The sequence below is a fragment of the Pseudorasbora parva genome, chromosome 2 (assembly GCF_024679245.1).
Source record: "Pseudorasbora parva isolate DD20220531a chromosome 2, ASM2467924v1, whole genome shotgun sequence".
NCBI lineage: Eukaryota > Metazoa > Chordata > Actinopteri > Cypriniformes > Gobionidae > Pseudorasbora > Pseudorasbora parva.
In genome coordinates, this window is record NC_090173.1 from 53,764,755 (window position 1) to 53,782,701 (window position 17,947).

Here is a 17,947-nt window from a genome sequence, read left to right on the forward strand (position 1 = left end):
AGAGCTGATGTTTCTTGACCATGACACAACAAGAATTTAGGAGTCAAAAGCACATAATCTCACACAGTGATAGGGCTGGGTGGTATATCGAGTTTGTACAATATATCAATATTTTTTTAAAAATGATATGGATTTAGGTAATACCGTTTATAACGATATTCAGTAGATTGATACGAGCACATCTGAAAAATAGCAGAGTGAGCTGATGCAGGGAAAGTGCAGGATACAACTTGTCCTCAACATGACATATGCTTTATATTTAAGGGCTTTAAAATAAGATGAGATGAGATATAGTTAACATTTGTAGTTTAAAGCGTGTATATTTCTAAAATATTGTTTAAACCTACAAGTATATTTTTATGAAAGTGACCATTATAATCGGGTAATCAAATGTAGGCTAATATTCTTTTGTTTTTATTTTCATTTTTAGTTTAGTGAATTCAAAAACATTTTATTAATTTTGATTTTAGATTGTAAACCCCCCTTTTGCACATAATATATTGCATAGCCTACATTACATTTGCTGTATTTGTTTATACGCTTCAATATCGACATTGTTTTTAGGACATAATTGGGATGATGTGAAATTAAATTATTATTAAATAATAGAAATACTTATAAAACACCGGGATATGTACATTGTATCACCATTCAACCAATAAATTCTGAGATATGAGTTTTTTTGGCCATATCGCTCAGCCCTACACAGTGACTATCGTAACAGACAAAAAATACTGTGTAGTCTGAACACGGCATTACAGCTCCCAGTGAGCAAGTCTAAAGCAACTGTGGCAAGGAAAAACCTCATTGTGTCGGGAAATAACCTGTGTGGGGAGCCCATCCTACTCTGGCATTGCAGTGAAATCATGTTCTTCATGTGGGTTTCTCGAGAAACGCAGACACTGAGCTTTCTCTTCACCTCGTGTCATTGTTCATTGCTGGAGAAAGCAGAACTTTGATGTCTCTGTGTGTGTTCGAGGTGATTTCCATCATCCAGCTGTCTCAGTACAGTAGAGCTGCAGCATGTATGTGAAGCGGTTCACCATATCTTTCCCTCAGACTCTCAGAACTTACGAGGGATTTTACATTGTTAAATAAAGGGTTTCTTTTCAAGTTTTTAGAGGTCCAAATTCATTTTGTGCAGAATTACTTTTTGCTACATAATTGGTGATGGCGTTTTATGGTCGTAAACTTCCCTTGTGATGTTGAGAAAACGGGAATTATTCCAATGTGGTTTTTAGAGTAAAAATTTTACACATGGGAATACTTGGTTCTCATAAATCGGTATGTTAAAGTGTTATATAATATGGTCTCAACCAGGACCAGGGTTTTAGACAAATATAAACTATATTGCCAAAAGTATTGGGACATGTCTCCAAATCATTGAGCTCAGGTGTTCAATCTCTTCATGGCCACAGGTGTATAAATCAAGCACTAGACATGCAGACGCTTCTACACACATTTGTGAAAGAATGGGTCGCTCTCAGGAGCTCAGTGAACTCAAGTGTGGTACCGTGATAGGTTTCCACCTGTGCAATAAGTCCATTTGTGTAATTATGGTGTGGGTTGCTTTTCAGGAGTTGGCCCCTTAGTTCCAGTGAAAATAACTCTTTAAAAAAATAACTTTGGACATTTTCATGCTCCTAACTTTGTGGGAACAGTTTTGGGATGGCCCCTTTCTGTTCCACCATCACCAGTGCACAAAGTGTCGGCCTAAAGACATGGATGAGCAAGTTTGGTCTGGAGGAACTTGACTGGCCTGCTCAGAGTCCTGACCTCAACCCGATAGATGGGATGAATAATTACCCAGGCCTTCTCTTCCAACATCAGTGCCTGACCTCACAAATGAGCTTCTAGAAGAATGGCCAAAAAGTCCCATAAACACACTCCTAACCCTTGAGGAAAGCCTTCCCAGAAGAGCTGAAGCTGTTAGAGCTGCAAAGGGTGGGCCAGCTCCATATTAAACCCTACGAATTAAGAACGGGATGTCATTAAAGTTCATGTGCATGCAAAGGCATTCTTCCCAAAACTTTTGGAAATATAGTTTATGTAAATATCTGCTATGATTCATTGACCTCCACACACTTGCATAGTTCACACTGTCTTACATCCAGAAGGGTTGCTTCATCGCTGCTGAACACTCAGTAGGTGGTGATAATGTGGACGACCACGTGTTTCTCAGCTCACGGTTGTGACTTATACAGCTTCGATTTCTTGATGATCTTGGTGGACTGGGTGCTCAATGAGTTTTTAATGTTACATTTGGAAAAATTTAATTTCACTGTATGAAGCATATCATTTCAAGTGTATTTCCGAGGGGTTATCTGCTGTGAGGCGATGAGTGGTTGTTCTCGACACCCTCACAGATGGGGTTTGAAACCGTGATGGGTTGCCATGGCTTCAGCAGGATGCTGCGAGTGAGATCTCACAGGCACATGGTGAATAAAAGTTTGTGCCTGTGATTGAGGCGTCTGGCTAGAGCGCAGTAAAGCCCATTTCTGTGATGCTCAAGGCGTCGTTTAGGCTAGTTTGTCTGACTTCTGCGGCTCAGAAGGATTTCGATTGATTTGTGCTTTGTCTTTTGGATCAGTTTAAGGACATCTGCAAGTATTTACGGATCCTTTTATTTCCCTGTGCCACTGTGCTTGGTGTCTATTGCACTTTTGGAGCAGTTTTACTCTTGATCCAATTACGATATCGTAGTGTATCACAATAGGAAACCAACCTTTTTTTAGTTTTATGTTGGTTATTGATGTGTAAGCTTGTAAATTGGCTGCTGGGTAATATTGTGTCCTATCGATTCTGTTTACAACCCTTTTGCTCACTAATCTTTAGTCATTTTACCTCTGTTAACGTGTAATATCACTACAAAATTATCAGAGCAATTTTTATTAAACCTAAGTCACCGGCTGGGGAAAAAACCAAACATCTTTATATTTATCTCATCCTCAGTGCCTGACGACCTCACGCCTGAGGAGCAGAAAGAGCTGGAAAACATCCGGCGCCGAAAGCAGGAGCTGCTGGAAGACATTCAGGTAAAGAAACACTGCAGAGGATCATTCATTCAACTCTCTATTAAAAAGTAGTCACACTTTATTATAATACACTATCACACTCGGATTTGAGTGGTTTATTCATTTTATAATCTTCAGTTATAGGAGTCACGATTCCTTAATTACATTTTAGTGCTCCTATTTTTAAAAATCCTCAATTGCATTTGACTCATGTTGAGTAACTGGCAAAATACCGAGAATCCATGAACCACATTATTAGATTGTTTTCTAAGGCTACACAATGTATTAAAACCATTTAAAAAACATAATTAACGCTATTGAGCACTTTATTTACATGAGGTTGTAGGTTACTTGCGTCTTAGTGTCTTCGTTCGCAGTAAATGCTGCTCTACATGAACTGTCATTTTAATGTGTGAAGTGCGTCTCAAACTCCATCTCTGCAAATGCTGTGAATTTGAGTTGCTTATAACGTTCATCTGGGAATGCAATGTGTGCCATTTCATCAGATTTGTAGGTAAATCATTTATAAACCTACTCCAGCACATGAAAATATATCTGTTTCTAAATATGGCAACTTTTTAATGTGATTTTTAAAATTAAAAGTGTATACCCTCGCTCTGGGCCTGCATGTTTTGATGTTCATATATTCTTGTTCAAGAAATTACTGTGAATTAAATGTAATTTACAACCATCAGGCCTATTGACACCCTCTGTATTTTAACAGTGTTATATAAAGCCAAATTAATTATTGCTTGCTTTTGATACTTTATATGAACCAAAAATTGGATTACCCGATTAATCGCCCAAATAATCGACCGATTACTTGATGACTAAAATAATCATTAGTGGCAGCCATACATTTCATTACTGTTTGTGCAGCAAATTGTAGGTAAAAATATACAGAGATATACAAATAAAAACAGAAATAAAAAGTAAATCATTAGTTGTATTAATATTTCATCTTCTATATAAGATGTGACACATTTTTCTGAAAAAAAAAAAATGAATCAGGTATCTAAAAATATGTGTGGTATAATGTTGAATCTGACCAGTAATTCACTAAATATGAACACCGTTAACCCAAAAAGGAAGTGACTCAAGCTGACAGGAACAGGGTGGAATTGTTTAGGAAAAGACACTCATACATGAGCCAAACACTGATCACTTTCAGCTTTACGGCTATAACACTGTCAAATGGATTTGAGCTGTCATGGCACTGACCTCCAGTTTACTATATACTCACTTAACATTCCTTTAGTTTTCCATGGGAATGTATACTTTGCTAGCTCACTCCGTTTACATTGTTAACAAATTTAAGAAAATGTCTCTGCCCTTTCCAACCCGGATTTCTACATCTTGAGATCTTCTGACTAAAGTATTTTGTCCTTGAGGCACTTTTACTTTAGGAGGGCAAGCGTCTGAGGAATGTGGGTTAGCTTTAGTTTTGGGAAAACAAAAACTGACTTTTCTTTGCTATTGAATTACAAACAGGATAAAAAAAAACAAGCTTGACAAACACTTGAGATCAAATTTGACCATCACACAGCTGGTGGTGAAACAGGAAAATGAATACGAGGAAAAACTCTTCATCGTGTGACCTCAGAACCAGCCCCGGCTCCAGACTGTCACTAAACTCTTGGCAGAAGATACAGGCCTGTGTCCTAAAACCGTTAATCTTCCCAAAGACATGGTAAAATAATCCAATTTTGATGTCTCTAGTCTTTACTTTGGGGCCATTCTCCAGTTATCTTCCTTTAATGTCATGTATATCAAAGAGAGCAGTCTAGAGCAAACGATTTATCTGCTAGAATTAGATTTGAGCCGTTAATGTCAGGCCTCGTGAGGTGGGACAGGACACATGCAGAGAGGGCCGCGATACTTGCTTCTTTCTCATTACCCAAGAAAAGAGAGAGATTATCCTACCGTTCATAAAACATTCACTACTCGGGATATAACCAGTTTAGATGGAAAGGGTCTCAAACTGACTAGCTCAAGACGTTACTGTAGCTAAACCCTTTAATAGAGACAGTACTTCCTTAAAAATCAATTCCAGCATAGCGCTACAACAACCATAATGAAGTGAGCCTTCACAACAGATCATGCTTTACAATGAACTCAGTCAGAGATATGCAACATATGGCAATTTAACAGTTCCATATAATAACTATACTCGCCTCTTGAGTAATAAAAACACCATCTCTGTCTCTTTTACAACATTTACAATCCCACAGTTCTGGCCATCCCCGAAAAGCAAAGCCTATGTTGATTCTTGTTTTATGACAAACTCCGTCGCAATCTCTTTTCGCCAGCAAACTCTCCTCTGTTCTGTGTTTGTTTAACGGGTGATTCATCTGCGTATCAAGATTAAACTGCACAATGTAAACCTCTCTCGCTCGTTGTGACAACTAACCTATGCCACTATACACTTTGTAAAGTAGACGGATCAATTTTCACGTGTATGTATGCAATTGTTTATAAATGACTTGCTGCTGAAAAATGTAGTTTTAGGACACACTGTTTCTTATTTCACTCACAACACAGCTCCAGACATGTGTGTGTCTTTGTTTTTGGTTGATTTCTACACTGTACTGACCACTAAGGTGTGGCATTATTATAGTCTTGTTTGATTTGAACCATCTCATGTCCTCTCACCACAGCGTCTGAAGGATGAGATAGCTGAAGTGACCAGTGAGATTGAGAACCTGGGTTCCACAGAGGAGAGGTGAGTGGACGTCCCCTCACAGACTACTCCTACGCACTTCATTTTCACTGATGAGTCACTTAGTGAGTCATGCGTGAGGGCAAATCAGCCTAGCATCTGACTACACAATCTACTTGAATGTCACCTCATCCCATTTTATTTGAATCTATTAAACTATTCAAGCCAACTCAAGTCACTGTAGGGAATTTACAGAGAACTGTTGGAGGAAACACTGTCAGCGTTTTTAGTGAGTGCTGTTCAAAATGAGAACCAAATTACGTTTCCCAATCTCATTTGGATTCCACAATACCTCTTTTTACACTGCAGAAGATGTTTTTATATATATATTTTAAATGTTTAAAATAAACCTTATGATATAATTTGTAAAAGAGTAGAAAAATAGAAACATCAGGAGTTCTGTTTATAACCCGCTGTTCATCATCATTGTCCCCGAAGGAAAAACATGCAGAGGAACAAACAAGTGGCAATGGGCCGAAAGAAATTCAACATGGACCCCAAAAAGGTGATTTAAGCAGTCTATTAAAGCGTATTGACTGAATTAATTGTGTGTGTGTCATTTGTCTTGGAGGCTAAACACCTTGAACGTGTGTGTTTGCAGGGGATCCAGTTCCTCATTGAAAATGACCTTCTGAAGAACACCAGCGAAGACATTGCCCGCTTCCTCTACAAGGGGGAAGGTCTTAACAAGACTGCGATAGGAGACTACCTAGGAGAGAGGTGTGTGGTTATCAATGCATGTCTGCTGGGCCACATAAAGGACACAGGTGCTCCCGCCTGACCGCTTGTTCTATAAACAGTGCCACCATCACATGATTTGGTGGCGGTAATGGGGTCACAGGCCTTGAAAATAGAAAATGAACAGACACAAACCAGTAGTAATAGGGATATTATTCTTGTATTGCAGCAATAAGTGCATATTTAACTGCATTCATCCACTTCTGTAGGTTTTAGGGACATCTGCGTGTTTTGTAACTACAGTAGTTTCCGTTTAAACTCCTGTTTCTTTAAGGCACGGTCACAGTAGCCAAGTTTCGGTGAATATCGCAGGCAAAAAGGTCGTCATCGTCCACTCTCAATAGTGTAGTGATGCACAAAGCACAGCTTATGCAAAAACTGCTTTCAAACCAAGCAGCTTTCTCGGTCAGCGCAACTAATTTACATGAGAAACACGATGCGAAATGCATGTGGAGAAATGTTTCGTCTTCACAGGTATTTCCAAATTGCACGGATTCCTGTTGAAACTACTGGATTTTAATGCATTTTGCCAAGCATTGGTAAGTGCAACTGTACTTTTAGAACACAGAAATGTCTCAGAAGTTTATATGTCAGTACATTGCTTTAGCGTCAAAATAAAATGCGAATCAATTTTTTTTTATAAATTGCCCATTGTGTTTGAATCAAGTAAAATGTGACTTCAGAGGACTTCCCTTCTACACCTTGAAATCCAGCATCAGGAGAAAGATTAGCTTAACCTGATATCTGTCAACTGGTCTTTCTCCTAAATTCCTGCAAACCAGTGTCATCTTCCCACTGTAGTTTGCCGAGACAGGGTAATGTGGATTGTTCTGTAAATCCCATCTGCATCTGTCTTTGATTAGCCTTTTATCCGGACTCTAAGCTCATTAGACTCCTCATATTTAAGGAATGTTGAGTCAAACAGGACTCGCATTCAGAGAGGCATGTTATTATAGTTCACTGGGCAACACCTAGTGACTTGGTTGCGTCTGCGCAAGATCTCCTTTTTGCCTCCGCCTCCTTGTTTTCTGTTCTTCCTCTGTCTGGGTGTGGCTGCTGAAACGGTCAGGAAATAGAGCAGAGCTTTCTTCGAAAGCAGATCAGATCGTATCTCTGAGCACTTCAGCTCCTCTGTTAGGGAGGGGGTCTGCAGTGCTTTGTCCCATGAGTGGACTGTCACCAGATCGCCGGGAAAGGGTGTAGAGAGATCGCCCTCATCCCCAAGAGGGATATCACTCCTCCCTGTGCAGAGGTTAAATGTCATGGTTTCGAAAAGCGATGCAGTGCTGAATGATCTCACATCCACTTTGTCTTGAGTGGCCACACAGTATCCACACATCAGTGACAAATTTGCTTATTATTATTGCATGTAAAAGAGCGGTAATTATTCAAAATGTGTCCTTTTGTGTTCTGGGGAAGATTGAAAGCCATACAATGACATCAGTGTGGTTACAAAATTACAATATTTATTTGTGGTGAACTATTCCTTAAAGAGAGGGTTATGTTAGGTTAAAGGTATAAGTTATGTTTATCATTCTTGGTGTGAACAGGCCTCGGATATACTATAAGATGTTTTGGATGAAAGTGTCAGCTGCAATACTTACTACTTGTTCTCATTTTCATTGTTCAACAGGGATGACTTCAATATTCAGGTCCTTCATGCTTTTGTGGAGCTGCATGAGTTTACAGATTTGAACCTGGTTCAGGCTCTCAGGTAAAAGTTGTGGTTGTGAAATAATTGTGTAGATAATATGCTGTATTTATACTGTGAATATTATGGAAATGTTAGAAATTTACAAATGATCTCCTACATTTGCCACAGTGTTCGGTATACCACCAACACAAACTGCAATGGGGTACAATGTCATCCAATCCAGTGTGCTCAACTTGACCTTTCATTCGCAGTGATCTCAGCTGTGATTTTAAATATCCTTCTTACTGTTTGAGGTCAGACCTAATATCATTATGATGTTTGTCTCCACACAGGCAGTTTCTCTGGAGTTTCAGACTCCCTGGTGAGGCGCAGAAGATTGACAGAATGATGGAGGCGTTTGCCCAACGCTACTGCCAATGCAACCCGGGAGTCTTTCAGTCCACAGGTGGGTCTATCTCCTCTACATTGCCATACAAATATAGCATACTGGTATTTAAACCCAAGGATTGTCTTGCTAAACGTACACATCCTTTAACTCATCCCTGCCAAACACGGAATTTTCCATTATTTGTGAGAAAACGCTTCCAGGCCAAAAACTGAATTTTCCGGGTTTCTGTGTTTCCACTGTCGGACGCTAGGGGGCGCTATTGCACCTCTGAATGAGCACTGAATCTCCTAATCAAAACACACACAAGTAAGATGGAGTAAAACAAGCTATCACATCTAATCATATGCATATGAAAAAGAACTTAATCATCAACATTAAACAGCATATGAATCAAAACTATCTTATGTTACTGAATGAAATGTGGAGCCAGGACGAGCTACAGGACTGAAGCAGTAGAGGTGTTGATGGACTCAATCTCCACCATCTGTGTTTGATCATCTCTCTGAATCTGATCTGGAGACAGTGTTTCACAAAAATGTGATTTTTCTCAGCCTTTGGTTCAAAATGTTGCTTTGTATATGAAACCCATATTCAAGTGTTGATAAAAAAAGAATGCAAGAAGCTAGAATAAAATGTTTTTCTTTTTAAAGAAGAGGGTCTTTCTTTTGATATATTGCATGCTCAGATATTCATAAAACAAAATATTCTTAAAATGAATTACATCTTGGTGAAAATGGTCAAAAACCCTGGTGGTGGCTGGCAACTTTTTTTTAAAAAAACGCTGGCGGGGAAAGAGTTAAGTTCTCTCTTTGGCCTTTTTGCTGTAGATGTATTAGTCTTTCTTCCTGGATGCTCTTGTTATGATTGCCCTCTGTATTTCCACAGTCCTCGTTGGTATTCATTCGAGTTATGAGCATGTCAAATGTAAATAGCCAGTGTGCCTTTTGAAAATGACAGTGCTTGAAAAAGCTGAATCAGATGCTGAACGTCAGTGTGGCTGGTTGTTTTTTGCAGACACGTGCTACATTTTATCCTTCGCCATCATCATGTTGAACACCAGCCTTCACAACCCAAACGTCAAGGACAAGCCCGCAGTAGAGCGCTTCATCTCCATGAACAGAGGCATCAACGAGGGAGGAGACCTGCCAGAGGACCTGCTCAGGGTCCGTCTCCTCTCACTTCTTATGTCTGTAGATGTATTTATTGCATTGGTGTGTTCGTATTGTTGTAGCGCTGGCTGTTATCTTTGTCCCTGATCTAAAGCCGGGTGCACACTGTGCGATTTTGCCCACGATTTGGCCGTCTGAGTCAAATTTTGCAAAGATTCCTCTGATCCTAGGCTAAAATCTGACGTCTTTGATCGCTAGTTTGACATGTTCACCGGCAGCAGATTAATGACCACTGTGATCAAATTTTACCTGAGACGAAATTCTGGCAGTGTCAGAAGATTTGGCGGACAATCTTGCAGTGTGACTTCTCCTACGATGATCATCAAATATCTTGTTTTTTCAAGACAAACTATGACCAAAACGAGAGCTAGAGATTTCTTCGTAGTCACCATTCCAGTCCCGAGTGTAATGCAGCTCACCATCACCAAGCGCGTCCTTCATTGATGATATAAAACTCTGGGTCAGTTTTCTTGCGCGCGTCCTTCTTTAGCACACCTTGACTATCCTACAGTCTGACATTAATGCCAACTGAGATCTCACAGTGTGATATGGCTTACAGCAGGGATCATGTTCGTAAAGTCTGACAAGAAACATTTGCAAAGGATTTAGAAAATCGCACAGTGTGCAGGACCCATTAGACGAGTCCCCAGTTTATGATGATGATGATAATAATAATAGTAATAATAGATTTTATTTATAAAGCACTTTTCTTTCCGAAGAATCTCAGTGATACAATGGAAAAGGAAAAATAACAAAAATGAATAAAAAGTTAAAATATTGATTAATAAATCAACACAAAAATGTCTTCAGTTCAGCTTTAAACTCTGGACCCGTTCTGTAGGCGGAGTGTGTGCGTTCGTTCATCTTTTGAGCTTGGTTATCTTTTGCTTTGACTCACGCAGAACCTGTATGACAGCATCAAGAACGAGCCCTTCAAAATCCCAGAGGATGACGGCAACGACCTGACACACACTTTCTTCAACCCAGACAGAGAGGGCTGGCTGCTCAAACTGGGTGAGTGGGACTACACGCCTGACTTTCTCACCTCTCACTTTTGTGATGATCACACAGCTCCACACTTACATTTGATTAGGAGGGGTCCTGTCCAAACGCATTCTCTGAGAGGCTCACACACATGCACTCCCACTTCTATAAGCTCATCGAATGATCCTCTCAACACTTTACAGCATACACACCGTAAATTCCCACCGGTCTGTGTTCATAAGGGAACCACCAGCAGGGTGTTAAAGTAACACTGAAGCAGTGTTAGAGTTAATAAGATACTGAAGTGATTAAGTGATGATTGTTTGATTATTAACCACACCTGATGATAATGAGCAGAATCACTGAAAGATGGTGCTGTTTTCTTGACATGTTTGGTCACCATTATGGAGATCAGTGTTTCCTTTAGTTGGCCAGTTTGACTCTTGGCTTCTGATGTTAGTTTGTGTAACAAAATGTGTTGATCAAAACACATAATTAGTTGCAAAATAAGTTTAACCAAAGATTATCTGATGGTAAATCTTGCCTCATCATAAAAAAGAAACGGTTGATTAAACTCATCACTGACTAAAAGTGGTTATTCTTTTTTAATAGATTATATTCAACAGCGATTTGTTGCCACAGATCAAACCTTCTGAAAAATAATCTTTATCCAAAAACAGAAACATCAAGAATCAGCGTATGAATCTCAACAACGATGACATGCAGCAATGCATTCTGGGAGCCACTATAGTGTAAAACTCATGGCTCCCAGCATGCATTGCAACATTGTCACAATTGTTGAGATTCATACGCTGATTCTTGATTTGTGCATCTAAAAATAAATAAATACAATTATTTTTTATTAAAAATTAAAGAAAGTATTGTTGGTGAATATTATATACACTGTAAACCCGGATAAGTAGAATCTACTTAAAAAAAAACAAGGTAACTCGTTGCCTTAAATTTTTTAAGTAATGAAGCATTAGTTGAATAAGTGAAGTGGACTGCCTTCAATGTACTTAAGCCCATAATGGAATGGAATAGAAGATTTAAGTTGAATGTACTTATAACTGAGTTACAGTAACTGAAGATACTTAGTTTAAACAATCATCCATCTCATGGAAATTTGTATTAATATTTCAAAACTATTAATAACTGCTTTGACAACCACAGCATTAGACTCTGCATGAGATCAGGGATTCTGCCAATACATGATGATGTTATCATCGTCAATGATTAAACAACATCACTTGATATTTTCTCTTGACTTTGTGTTCCTTCCCAAATGTGTCTCTCAAACACAAAGCAGCCAGAGAAACATTATATTATTATTATACAGTCAAGGGTCAAGAGCCCAACTAAAGCAAACACTTATCTCCATCATGGTGACTTCCAACGAAACTATTATTTTCATTAAAACAGAAATAAAGTCAATCTGGTTAGTTATAAGTTAGTTCACATATTATTATTATTATGTTTAGTAACTTACGAATTTTTACTTACCGATTTTAAGATTGCACACAATGAACAAGTCTCCATCTTAATTTAAATCAGCAACAAGAAAAGGACCGCCTTTTGTAAATGTCCTCCAATCAGTGAATTAGTTCTCTTGTTGCCAGACAGAACTCCTTGCATGGCCAATCACATCAAAGCAAAACCAGAGCGAGCTATTTTAATTAATTATGATTTTGAGTTCATTCAACTTGAAATCTTAAGTTTATGTATTTTGTAGGATAATAAGTTATACTAACTTATATTTTTTGAGTTTTTGGACTAAACTAGTAATATTTAGTCAAGATTACTTGATTTGTTTAAGTAAAGACAACATTAGGGTTTACAGTGTATCAAATAACCTGTTTTGATCAATGAGAAAGTTAGTGAAACATTTTGCTTTATGATGATGAAAGAAAATATTGTTGCTTTCACAACAAATTAAGTGTTTTAAAAAACACAATTGCTTAAATCACAAACTGACCTCAGAAGCCAAGAGGCAAACTGGCCAACTAAAGGAAACACTGATCTCCATAATGGTGACCAAACATGTCAAGACAGCAGCACCATCTTTCCTTCAGTGATTCTGCTCATTATCATCAGGTGTCATTAATAAGCAAACAATCATCCCTCAATTAATCACTTCAGTATCTTATTAACTCTAACACTGCTCTAGTGCTACTTTAACACCCTGCTGGTGGTTCCCTTATGAACACCGACCCGTGTTGAATGTACTGATGCACTCCTGATGGATCAGTATCTCCTCTCACGGCATATGAAGATCATGATCACAATGAATGCGCTGCACGAGTTTAAACTCGTCCTTTCAATCCGGTTAGATGATGGGAATAAACATCCCACCCTGCCGCTGTCAGGAGAGGTGGGAGAGAAACTGCACCTTTGAGATGGACAGTAAAAATGATTATATGATCAATAAGTTATGACGTTTTGACATTGCTCATCAAAATAAGTCAAGCATTTTTTTAAAAAATACAAGATTCAACATTTTTTTTAAGCCAGTTTAATGTCATTTAAGTTGAAATTACTTAAACATCCAAGTTGATTGGACTTAATGTATATATTTAATGTGTTATACATCTATTCATATAATCTAGTTCTACTTTGTAATCTGCAATATTGTCATATATTTGTTTTCAGGAATTTCTGTATAATGCATGGTCATACTCACTATTCATGGCTACACTATTAATGAGCATAATGCATTATAACCTCTTGATTTATGATGAATTATACTCATTAAATGTATATCCATGAATACTGTAAATATTCCACATCTGTGTACATCATACAGTTATTTGAATTATTCAGTTTTTTACTACAAGTAAAGTCTTATTGCTTTAATAACTCTTATTAAAATTATGAATGAGTATAAGGTGTCTTATGAATGCAATATAATGAATAAAGAAGCGTTTTATTCCTTGTTAACCCTTTTAACTCCAAGGCCACTTCATTTTCCATAACAAGAATTCATTACCGAATAAGGATTAAGAATCATAAAGTCAATTCTTTATTGTTGTACTACATGCTTATTATTAGAGACCGGCTCTGAAAAGAGACGTTTTCCGCATAAACAGACAGGAAAATGGCTGTGAATTGAATGTGTGCTGACTCTAGTGTGCACTTGTACTTTCCTCCCCTGTTTTTGTTTTTGGAGCGGTAATTCACAGTACTTTCTTTGATCAGAGAGGCTGAGGGGAGTATGATTTCCTATTTAATTTAATTTTTTTGTTTCCTTTTCTTCCTCATTTGTTTGTTTGTTCCCATGATTTTGGCTGTTGTCTTTCCCTCAGGAGGTATGTACACCTGTTCTTCCCAAACAATCGCTCATCTCTCGCTCTCAGGTGCTTTTGGTGATCAAGCCTTGCTTCCTGTCCCCTGTTTCTGTTATTAGCCACTGTAGGTTCATTATTTTCCATGGGGTTCGTCTTTCCATGAGTTTACTCTAGTTTTTACATGTTCCTTCATTTGTTTGTCTGGCGGCTCGTTTGATCCATCGAATCAGCGTTTCGTCCACGTGCCGGCCTGTCTCTGTATGGTGGCGGGTGCTTGGTTTTTGATTTTGTGACCACCGTATTGAAGAGCACCTCTCTCTGTTTGCTGTGGTGTCCAATTTTCTCTCTCTCTCTCTCTCTCTCTCTCTCTCTCTCTCTCTCTCTCTCTCTCTCTCTCTCTCTCTCTCTCTCTCTCTCTCTCTCTCTCTCTCTCTCTCTCTCTCTCTCTCTCTCTCTCTCTCTCTCTCATATGTCCACTTTGGGAGCTGCAGTAGTTTCTGCTTCCTCTCAGTCTGAACAGATCCCAACAAACACCAATGAAAACAGCAACTGAAGACGATTAAATATGTAGGATAGTTCACCTAAAAATATAAAATCTGTCATTTTCCTCACCCCTGCCTCGTTCCATACAGCATCTGTCCTTATTCAGATTCATTGGGCGATATTTTGGTAGACGGTGAAAAATGTATGTGACCTTGCTGTGCTGTGCTGCCATTTTTATCAGCATGCATTTTTAAGCATTCGAGCTATTTTAAACCATTCAGTCACGAATGAGAACTCACTTTGGTACTTAACTCATTCTTGAATGGGCAAATACACACAATCTTATGTGAAAATGCCCGTCTTGGTGAGTATTACTGTAAACAAAGGCAGTTATTTCTTGAATTAGCTCAAATATATACTGTGTCAATATATTAGATCAATGCATTCAGTCTTAAAGTGACAGCAGCCTAATATACCTGCTCAAACATAGTTCTTAAAGTTCATTAAATAACACAAAGACAAAAGCACTCACTGACTTTGCAGTTTGTTTTTTACTGTAGTAAGCTTTTACTCTGTGACTAATTTTAATGGTATCTAAAATGTCACAACCTTATTTCAGGCAAAATTACAAAATCTTCATGCAAATTATGTGAATTAACACTTAACGACTTATGCCTCAATTAAGTCATAACTACTGCATATTAATAGTTAGTAAGGTAGTAGTTAAGTTTAGATTTAAAGGTATAGATCACCAAAAGTTATTTACACCCTCATCCTTTATGAGCCCCCGGAGCTGTGTGGAGCACTTTTATAATGGATGAATGCACTTTTTTGGGCTGCCATTCACGGCCATTATAAATTTTGGATTAGCCAGTAAATTGTTAAAATAACTCTGATTGTGTTCGTCTGAAAGAAGAATGTCATATACATCTAGGATGGCTTGGGTGTGAGTAAATCATGGGGTCATTTGCTTTTTTGGGTGAAAAAAACCCTCTTTTCTTTTTCTATGGAAGAAGGAACCCGTACCAGTTTGGGACCAAATGATGACAGATTTTCATTTCTCTGTGAACTCTTCTTTTTAAAAATGATATCCAGTCATTTACTGCTAATGGTTGAATGTGTGGAGTGGTGTTCGGTCTGATTGGGCTGAGTCAGAAAACTGCACCTGGACCAAAGACTGCTATTCTTTTATTTGTCATGCTCTACGTAAAGTGTGTGTGTGTGTGTGTGTGTGTGTGTGTGTGTGTGTGTGTGTGTGTGTGTGTGTGTGTGTGTGAGAGAGAGTGATGCTGTACTGCAGCGATGAGAAAAGTGTGTTTTGTGTGTGTGTGTGTGTGTGTATTTGGTCAGATCAGACCCACCACTAGGATGCTGGGTGTAGGTGGGTTTCAATTTATTCCAAAACAAAGCTGATACCAAAATAAAACCGTTTCTAAAGTGTTTAAATGTCAATAAGAGATTAGCATATACAAAAAAAAAAAAAACATCCCACGATGTGTAGCTTCCTGTTGTCCCGTCAGACGTGTGACTGGAGGCCCATCCTTCACCCAGCCCAGTGTCGGTGTCAGTCCGTCCAGCACGGCCTCCTCCTCACTCCCCTCTCCCCAAATCTCCTTCCTCTGGGAGACATTTGTGGACGGTGCTTCGGCTCTACAACTGGAGTGATCATTAATCACGGCCGGCGGCTCAGCCAATCAGCTTGCTCAGATCCTGTCACCTGCTGTAGCGCTCTGATCCGTGTTTGTTGTGTGTGTGTGTCGCTCATGCCAGTACTCGAATACAACAGCCATCTGTAGCGCAGGAGGACCAGGACCAGTTCCTGTTCGTCAGAAACGCTTTAGGGTGGTTGACTTGCCCTGCTTGTGTGCAGTGCCGGATCACAGTGAATGACATTTGCATGACATTTACGATGACAATTTTTTTGCAAACAATTCAGTAGATCCATATGATTTTCTTTACTACTGAAAGTTAAACTTAATGTATAACTACAACAATAATATAATATAATATAATATAATATAATATAATATAATATAACAATATAATATAATATAATAATATAAAAATAAATATAATAATATAAAAATAAATAAGAAGACTCTAATTTTCACCAAGGCATAATATTACTTGACTTATAACTGCTAATATAATATAATATAATATAATATAATATAATATAATATAATATAATATAATATAATGGTCAAATGTTTAAAATAAATGTTCAAAAAATTATGTTTTTGAACAAAGTCTTTAATGTTCACCAAGGCTGCATTTATTTGACCAAAAATGCAGTAAAATAGTAAAATATTTTTACAATTTAATAAGTATTTTCTATATGAATATATGTTTAAAATGTAATTTATTCCTGCAAAGGTAACGCAGAATTTTCAGTAGCCAGTCACATTATCCTTCAGAATTATATTTTTCAAAATATGACTGAAATTTAAACTGCACACGTTATCGCAAATGTTTACGATTAGATCAAATAACCGCAATCAGACGATTAATCGCATAATCTTGACAGGCCTATTTTATATAGTCATAATGCATGCAGATACTCTTGGAAAGGAATTTATGAAATGCACAGTAAAATCTGCTACAGTATAATGTGAAGGGAAATGCTCTATAGGTGGAAATATACCTTCCCTTATATATTCTTCCTTTATAGTTGATTAATAAATGATTTAAAACACGTCTATGGGCGTGTTATGCATCAGCTACCCTGACACACAGATAGTTAAGAGTGTTTTGATGGCATCGTTGTCACTGTGATCAGGTTTCCCTGCAGAGGAAGCGAGGCTGGCAGAGGTCAGAGGTCATCCTCAGATCACTGATCACCGTGTTTACCTTGCAGTCCTATAGAGAGAGAGAGAGACGTGGGAAAATGAGCCAAGAATGTGAGCTCAACCTGATAGCGGATTACTAACCTAGTCCGTGAGGCTAGAATAGGGCTGTTTAGACACATGTGGCTGGTCTTTCAGAGAGTAAAGGGCTCATTCAGTCGAGTTTAGAGGAAGGACCGCGATCGGGTGGTGTGTGATAGTTGCGGTTCATTGACGGAGTGGTTTGAGCATGGTGTGCTGCTGGTAAGGAATGCTGTGCTTGGGCCTTATTGGACATGGAGTGGCTGTGGAAGAGCTCATCGTCTGTCCATCTGTCCGTCTGTCTGTCTGTCTGCTCCTCTGCCGCTCAACTCTTCAGCTGCTCGTCTGACGCCTCGTCACGCGCCGCTAACGCTCCTCTTTTGTTCCTCAGGAGGACGTGTCAAAACCTGGAAAAGACGGTGGTTCATCCTCACAGATAACTGCCTTTACTACTTTGAGTACACTACTGTAAGTACTGATCAAACATGCCGTGCTGCATGATCGTTCAATTGATTCTTAAAGGGTTAGTTCACCCAAAAATGAAATGTCTGTCATTAACTCCGCCCCCTAATGTCGTTCCTCACCCGTAAGACCTCCGTTCATCTTTACACACAGTTTAAGATATTTTATATTTAGTCCGAGAGCGT

At 38.5% G+C, this 17,947-nt stretch overlaps 1 protein-coding gene across 5 annotated transcripts in view; it reads left to right on the forward strand.

Annotated features, from left to right (window-relative positions):
* The window catches only part of cyth1a (cytohesin 1a), a 73,085-nt gene that overhangs the window by 51,701 nt on the left and 3,437 nt on the right, over positions 1-17,947 (forward strand). For 3 of the 5 annotated variants that reach the window (XM_067424210.1, XM_067424204.1, XM_067424225.1), the window contains exons 2-10: positions 2,953-3,035; positions 5,672-5,736; positions 6,172-6,238; positions 6,335-6,453; positions 8,105-8,185; positions 8,458-8,570; positions 9,528-9,676; positions 10,585-10,697; positions 17,690-17,768. In XM_067424210.1, the coding sequence (XP_067280311.1) occupies positions 2,953-3,035; positions 5,672-5,736; positions 6,172-6,238; positions 6,335-6,453; positions 8,105-8,185; positions 8,458-8,570; positions 9,528-9,676; positions 10,585-10,697; positions 17,690-17,768 (869 nt within the window). Of the gene's footprint in view, positions 1-2,587; positions 2,608-2,952; positions 3,036-5,671; positions 5,737-6,171; positions 6,239-6,334; positions 6,454-8,104; positions 8,186-8,457; positions 8,571-9,527; positions 9,677-10,584; positions 10,698-17,689; positions 17,769-17,947 lie in introns of those variants that run through there. The other 2 variants (XM_067424219.1, XM_067424195.1) reach the window with 2 other exon arrangements.